We start from the raw sequence: 7,709 nt of genomic DNA on the forward strand, positions 1-7,709 counted from the left end.
CTCACTGCAAGTATAGAAAAGGACATGGGGCTGTATATGTACACATCTAAGGGGCGGGAAGGTGAGATGATACAAACAAAGCGAGTGTTCACTGAAAGAGATGTTAATTCTATTAATCAAATGAATGTTATTATTACCCATGTAATTTAATAATTTGGTTAGTCATCACAAACAACTATTGAATATGTTGACAGCTAATTGCAAGGTCGTAATATGCAGTTGCAACACATGACACAAACACATGATACTTAGGTGACAAATCAGAACAAACATACTACAGTATTTCATATTGACATGGCAGACTGGAGACAATCTACAACCCTCTTGCTGCCCTTCCCACTGTGCGGCGCAGCATATACAGCAGTAGCAGGAACCTCCCGTAATCCCGCGCTAATTAAGTAAGGAAGGAGAGAAGGCAGACAGAGCACGAAAGAGAAATGAAGAAGAAAACAAAGTTGGATGATAAAGAGATGCATTGGCCTTTATCGTTTGGTCTGTTCCAATGAGAGACGAATGCGGTCTTTGCCGTTAGTTTCTAAAAGAGTACCTGAACACTAACAAAAATCTAGGGCCTCTAAGAACCAAAAGGTCAAAAGAGAAAGCTTGAGGTACAACAGTCTCAGATCCACGGCGTTTTGTGGCGTCGGTTCTACAAGCGTCGAAGAGCGTGCGTAGCGGGGAATGGCAGTGAGACTAACTGAGAATATCAATAAGAATAATAATAGTATTGATTAAAAAAAGAAAGAACCAAGGGGCGGGGGGAAAGGAGGTGGATAGAAGGAGAAAGGGGGAGGAGGGACTTGCCGTGGTTTCAGTCGATGGGCAGATCGAGAACATCTATGAGCTGGTGTGGGAGACGGGAGAGCTGTGGGTAGGCGTTGGTGGGGGAAGTAGCCAGGTCGCTACGTCGGATAGCACTTGTTTATGGTCTTGTTTTGTCTTTTTGTGGGTGGGTCGACCCTACCAACAGCAGGGACACGGAAGGCAGTTGTGGGCTTCTTTTAGAACAACCTTTTCATTGCTTCTATCTTAATTTTGTTTGAAAACTTCTTTTCTTTCTCATGCTTTTAGTTTGTTTCACTGTCTCACCACATAAAAAATACTACTGGAAACTGCAGGTCTCCTACTGGACTGACCAACGTTCTGATCAAACTGGGAACATACAAAACTTTGTGAACGGAAGAACACAACCCATCTGGCATTTACTTTACTAGACTGAAGAGATATCAAAAGCGTAAACAAACAGGAGGAAAAGATAAAGGGAAGGGGGAAATAATCTAAAAACGAGAAAATTACGAGATGAATACTTAATCTGCCTAAATCCTATGAACACGACGCATCCGATTCTTCGCTTCATGGCTTCGACTTCAAAGGCGGGACTTACCTTGGGAAGGGTCCTGTGCCGCGTTCTCCTGGTGGGGACGTCAGGCGGGGGCTCGGGGGAGGTGAGGGGCGCGCTCGGAGAGCCTCCTGACGACTCCTTCCTCCGTCGGGACTCTGCGCTGATGGGAGGAAGCCGACCGCTGCTCCTGCAAGGGAGGAGGAAGTGGGGGACGGGCTCGGTTGCTTGGTTGATATCCAGGCTAATTTGGAGATAACATTTACAAAAGATCACAACACACACACACACACACACACACACACACACACACACACACACACACACACACACACACACACACACACACATTCGCAAAAAAAAAAAAAAATAAATAAATAAAAATAAAAAACACCTCATTCTACAATCACAATGTAATACGCCTACAATTCCTCCTAAGACTACTTCCACAACTCCCACTCCCAGAGAGACCAGAGAGCCAGAGAGCTGAGAGCCCAGCCAAGACCAGCATTCCCAGGCTCCCCCCCCTTAACCCCCCCCACCCAAACCCACTCCAGCTCCCAAAAAATTATGCCCACCCACAATGCTACTCCACCTCCCACTCCACCCTCTCCTGCAGCATCCCACTCCAGCTCCCAATGCCAATGCTACTCCACCTCCCACTCCAGCTCCCAATGCCAATGCTACTCCACCTCCCACTCCAGCTCCCAATGCCAATGCTACTCCACCTCCCACTCCACCCTCTCCTGCAGCGTCCCACTCCAGCTCCCAATGCCAATGCTACTCCACCTCCCACTCCACCCTCTCCTGCAGCGTCCCACTCCAGCTCCCAATGCCACCAACAACAACATTATAAAAAAATAACCTAAATAACAAATGCTACTACAATACACCCACCTTAACCATCTCCTTTGCAGAGTTACCACTCCGCTTTCCCCTTCCATGCCAAATGTTACTACTCCACCCCTCCCACACTCCACCCTCTCTGCAGCATCCCATCCATGCAGCCTCGCCATTGCCCTAAACAACATTGGCCAAATACTGCTACTCAACCTCACAATTCCTCCACCTCTCTGCAGCGCGTCCCCCATCCCAGATCCCCAACTGCCAAACAATAATGCTACTTCCACCTCCCACTCCCAGAGAGCCCTTTGCCAATGCTACATACTCCACCTCCCCCCCCCCCCCCCCCCACCCCCCCCCACTCCCCAATCCTACCCTCCTCATGAAGCCGCGTCCCACTCCAGCTCCCTCTGCCCCAATGCTACTCCACCTCCACCGCCACTTCACCTCTCCTGCAGCGTCCAACTCCAGCTCCAAATGCCAATGCTACTCCACCTCCCCACTCCACCCTCTCCTGCAGCATCCCACTCCAGCTCCAATGCCATACCAAATGCTTTTTATACTCCACCTCCCACTCCACCCTCTCCTGCACGTCCCACTCCAGATCCCCAAATATAAATAATGCAATGCTACTCCACCTCCCACTCCAGCTCCCAATGCCAATGCTACTCCACCTCCCACTCCACCCTCTCCTGCAGCGTCCCACTCCAGCTCCCAATGCCAATGCTACTCCACCTCCCACTCCACCCTCTCCTGCAGCGTCCCACTCCAGCTCCCAATGCCAATGCTACTCCACCTCCCACTCCACCCTCTCCTGCAGCGTCCCACTCCAGTCTCCTCCCAATCCATTGCTACTTCACCTCCGCTCCACCCTCTCCATCCTGCAGCATCCCACTCCAGCTCCCTATGCCCAATGCTACTCCCCCTCCACTCCTCCCTCCCTTCTGCGTCCACTCCATCTCCGAAGCCAGCTACTCCCTCCTCCCACTCCAGCTCTCCACCCAATGCCAATGCTACTCCACCTCCCACTCCACCCTCTCCTGCAGCATCCCACTCCAGCTCCCAATGCCAATGCTTTTTTTTAAACTTTTTTCCACCTCCCACTCCACCCTCTCCTGCAGCGTCCCACTCCAGCTTCCCAATATGCAAATCCTTAATCACATCCCACTCCACCCTCTCCTGCAAGCGTCCCCCACTCATAGCTCCAATGCAATGATCTCCACCTCACACTCCCACCCTCTATGCAGCATCCCACTCGCTCCCAATGCCAATGCTACTCCAGCCCCCACTCCACCCACTCCTCACATCCCACTCCACCTTCTGCAGGTCCCATCAGATCCAATGCCAATGCAACTCCCTCTCCCCCACATCCAGAGCTACCCACAAGGCCAACAATGATGACTCCACTCCCCACCACTCCACCATCTCCTGCGGGCGTCCCACTCCAGTCCCACCCCAAAATATGCCAAAACAACAAGCTTTAACTCCAACCTCCCACTCCAGTTCCCAATGCCAATGCTATCACTCCCTAACACTCACCTCCTACCTGCAGCGTCCAACTCCAAGCCAAGCTCCCAATGCCAATTGCTATGATCCACCTCAAACTCACCCTCTAGTGCAGCGCACGTTTCCCTCACACCACTCCAGCTCCCAATGCCAATGCTACTCCACCTCCCACTCCACCCTCTCCTGCAGCGTCCCACTCCAGCTCCCAATACAAATCCTAACCCACCTCCCACTCACCTCTCTGCAGCGTCCCTTCCAAGCTACCAATTGCGGGAATCTCTCCACCTCCCACAACACCCTCTCTGCAGCGTCCCACTCCAGCTCCCAAAGCCAATGTTTACTCCCCCTCCCACTCATAGCTTCCCAAGAATCTAATGCAATCATAAAATATAATGCCAATGCTACTCCACCTCCCACTCCACCCTCTCCTGCAGGTCCTACTCAGCTCCCAATGCAATGTACTCCACCTCCCGCCACCCTCTCCTGCTGCCGTCCCTCGCCAGCTCAATGCCACATGATACTCACATCACACTCCCCCTTCTGCGCATCCCACTCCAGCTCCAAGCCAAGCTAACTCCCACCTCTCCACTCCAAACCCTCTCCTGCAGCGTCCCACTCCAGATCCCAATGCCTATGCGACCCACTCCCACTCTCCAGCTCCCTATGCCAATGATACTCCAACCTCCCGACTTCCAACACTCTCCTGCAGCGTCCACCCACTCCCAAAAGCCAATGCTTACTTCCACCTCCCAATCCAGCTCCCAATGCCCATGCTACCCACCCCCACTCCTACACCCTCTCCTGCACGTCGCACACCAGCTCCCAATCCAAGGCTACTTCCACCTCCACTCCACCCCTTCTCGTGCAGCGTCCCACTTCCAGCTCACCATGCCATGTGCTACTCCCACCCCCACTCCACCCTCTCCTGCTGCGTCCCACTCAGCTCCCTATGCCAATCCTACTCCCTCTTGGGGGGGAGGGGGGGGAATCCAACCTCTCGCTGCGCGGACCCATTACAGCATCTCCAATTCATTACATTAATAATAAATAACACAACACTACAGTATATATCTCTCATAACCTTATCCTGTCTCGCTCTCTTTAGCTCATCTAGAAGCGTCGGCGGCGAGAGTTGATTGATGAAAGAATAAAAAAGACAAGAGTGGCAACTGGAATTGATATGTATTTAAGAACAGTCAATACCTCACGATTAGATCTCGGATATCTCCTTCTTCTATCTTACACATTTTCACTCTCTAGCACATCCTCCTGCAAGCGTTCCACGCCACTCCCAATGCAAATGCTACTATACGCACCGCCCCACTCACACTCGCCGCAGCACGTCCCTCTCCAGCTCCCATTGCCAATATAATCACTTCCACCTCCCACTCCCTCCATCTCCGCACATCCTCGCCAGCTCCCAATGCCAATGCTACTCCACCTCCCACTCCACCCTCTCCTGCAGCGTCCCACTCCAGCTCCCAATGCCAATCCTACTCCACCTCCCACTCCACCCTCTCCTGCAGCGTCCCACTCCAGCTCCCAATGCCAATGCTACTCCACCTCCCACTCCACCCTCTCCTGCAGCGTCCCACTCCAGCTCCCAATGCCAATGCTACTCCACCTCCCACTCCACCCTCTCCTGCAGCGTCCCACTCCAGCTCCCAATGCCAATGCTACTCCACCTCCCACTCCAGCTCCCAATGCCAATGCTACTCCACCTCCCACTCCACCCTCTCCTGCAGCGTCCCACTCCAGCTCCCAATGCCAATGCTACTCCACCTCCCACTCCAGCTCCCAATGCCAATGCTACTCCACCTCCCACTCCACCCTCTCCTGCAGCGTCCCACTCCAGCTCCCAATGCCAATGCTACTCCACCTCCCACTCCACCCTCTCCTGCAGCGTCCCACTCCAGCTCCCAATGCCAATGCTACTCCACCTCCCACTCCACCCTCTCCTGCAGCGTCCCACTCCAGCTCCCAATGCCAATCCTACTCCACCTCCCACTCCACCCTCTCCTGCAGCGTCCCATTTCCACTCCCGCAATGCCACTTCCTTACTCCACCTCCCACTTCCAACCCTCTCCTGCAGCGTCCCACTCCAGCTCCCAATGCCAATTGCTACTATTCCCCCTTCCCACTCCAGCTCCCAATGCCAATGCTACTCCACCTCCACCCACCCTCTCTCTGACAGGCGTCCTACTCCAGCTCCCAATGCCAATGCTACTCCACCTCCCCCACTCCACCCTCTCCTGCACGTCCCAACTCCAGCTCCATTCCAATGCGACTCCACCTCCCACTCCACCACCCTCCCAGCAGCATGTTCCCACTCCAGCTCCCAATGCCAATGCTACTCCACCTCCCACTCCACCCTCTCCTGCAGCGTCCCACTCCAGCTCCCAATGCCAATGCTACTCCACCTCCCACTCCACCCTCTCCTGCAGCGTCCCCCTCCAACTCCCAATGCCAATGCTACTACAGCTCCCACTCCACCCTCTCCTGCAGCGTCCCACTCCAGCTCCCAATGCCAATGCTACTCCACCTCCCACTCCACCCTCTCCTGCAGCGTCCCACTCCAGCTCCCAATGCCAATCCTACTCCACCTCCCACTCCACCCTCTCCTGCAGCGTCCCCCTCCAGCGTGTCCCGCCAAGACTTACGCGTCGAGGGCCAGCGAGCCGCGGGAGTCGCTGGCCGAGATGGCGGCGTCCCCAGCCGAGGCAATGCCCGACGTGGACGTGGCGACGGACGAGGCGCCGCTGCTGCGCTGGCGGGAGCCGGACTTCCGACGCGCCGACAGGGACGGCGAGCGGGACGAGTTGGCTGTCGTGGAGGTCGTGCTGTCGTCCCCGGCTGTGCTGCTGCGGCCGCACCTGCTGTTGCGGCTGTAGTGCTGCAGAGCGGCCAGGTCACGCTCCTTCTCCTGTGGGAGGGAGGGAGGGAGGGAGGGAAGGCGGTAAGAGGGTTCCGAAGAATTGCTGAACTTGAAGCGGCATTGCAAGTGCAAAAATTGAGGACAAGTCGCTGAAAGAGAGGCGACAGGCAGAGACAGACTAACATTTCAACGTGGAAAGGCAGAAGGGCCAAGGCAGAAAGAAAGAACGAACAACAGAAGCGCAGTCCCACTCGCAAACCGGGCTCACCTTCAGCTGTTCCTCGAGCTTGTGGTGCTCGAGTTGCAGGTTGTACAGCTTCTTGGCCGTCGCTCTGTGACGCCCTACCTCGGCCTGCACTTGCTGCTTGAGGGCCTTCTCCAGTATCCCCAGACGCCGACGCAGCTCCTGTGGGGGCGGAACGAGAAAAAAATTGTTTTGAGGGCTAGTTAAGGAGGGAGGGAAGGAGCGAAGGCAGAGTAAGGACAGATAAACGGTTAGATATTGATAAGAATGGAAATGGAAGGGGGGATAGATAGGAAAGGGTATACAGATTCTGGACCTACAAGAATCATAAGGTGTGCGAGCATCCCCGAATTTTAAAAAATGTCCCTCTTCATTCATTTATGAGCTTCTCTCTTCCTTTCCTTTATCGTCACTTTATCATTTTTACTCTTTTTTATTCTTCTTTATTTCACCCACCGTGCTCTCTTTTCTTCGTCTGATCTTCAAAGTCCCCCATGCACACCTCCTCCTCATTTCCCCTTTTTCAAATTCACATTCATTTCCCCTCTTCATCTTCCCCCTCATTTTTCTTCTTCAACCTCCCCCTCATTTTCCCTTCCGTCGTTTCTTCTCCCTTCTCTTCTCCTCTATTACTTTTTCCTTCTCTTCCTCTTCCACCGTATCTCCTCTTATTCATCCTCCTCACCGCGTTTTCTTTTTCTTCCCTCCCATCCTTCTGCTCCTCCCTTACTTGCTCCACTTTCTATCATCCTCTTCCCATCGCTTCCTTGCTCCTCCTCCTCCGCATCTTCCTCCTCCCACCGCTTTCTTCCTTCTATCTTCCTCTTCCTCCTCGTCCTCCTCCTCCTCCTCCCTCTCCTCCTCCACCTCTTCCTCCTCCTCCCCTCTCCCCGTCCCCCCCT

The 7,709-nt window shown here is 53.9% G+C and overlaps 1 protein-coding gene across 1 annotated transcript in view; it reads right to left on the bottom strand.

Annotated features, from left to right (window-relative positions):
• LOC122242569 (uncharacterized) overlaps positions 1-7,709 on the bottom strand; it is a 95,994-nt gene that overhangs the window by 10,245 nt on the left and 78,040 nt on the right. Inside the window, 3 exon segments of the mRNA XM_086543173.1 lie at positions 1,385-1,529; positions 6,349-6,611; positions 6,832-6,969. Of these exon segments, the coding sequence (XP_086399299.1) occupies positions 1,385-1,529; positions 6,349-6,611; positions 6,832-6,969 (546 nt within the window).

Source organism: Penaeus japonicus, unplaced genomic scaffold (genome assembly GCF_977035675.1).
Source record: "Penaeus japonicus unplaced genomic scaffold, GWHDUDI00000001_assembly GWHDUDI00000013, whole genome shotgun sequence".
Taxonomy (NCBI): domain Eukaryota; kingdom Metazoa; phylum Arthropoda; class Malacostraca; order Decapoda; family Penaeidae; genus Penaeus; species Penaeus japonicus.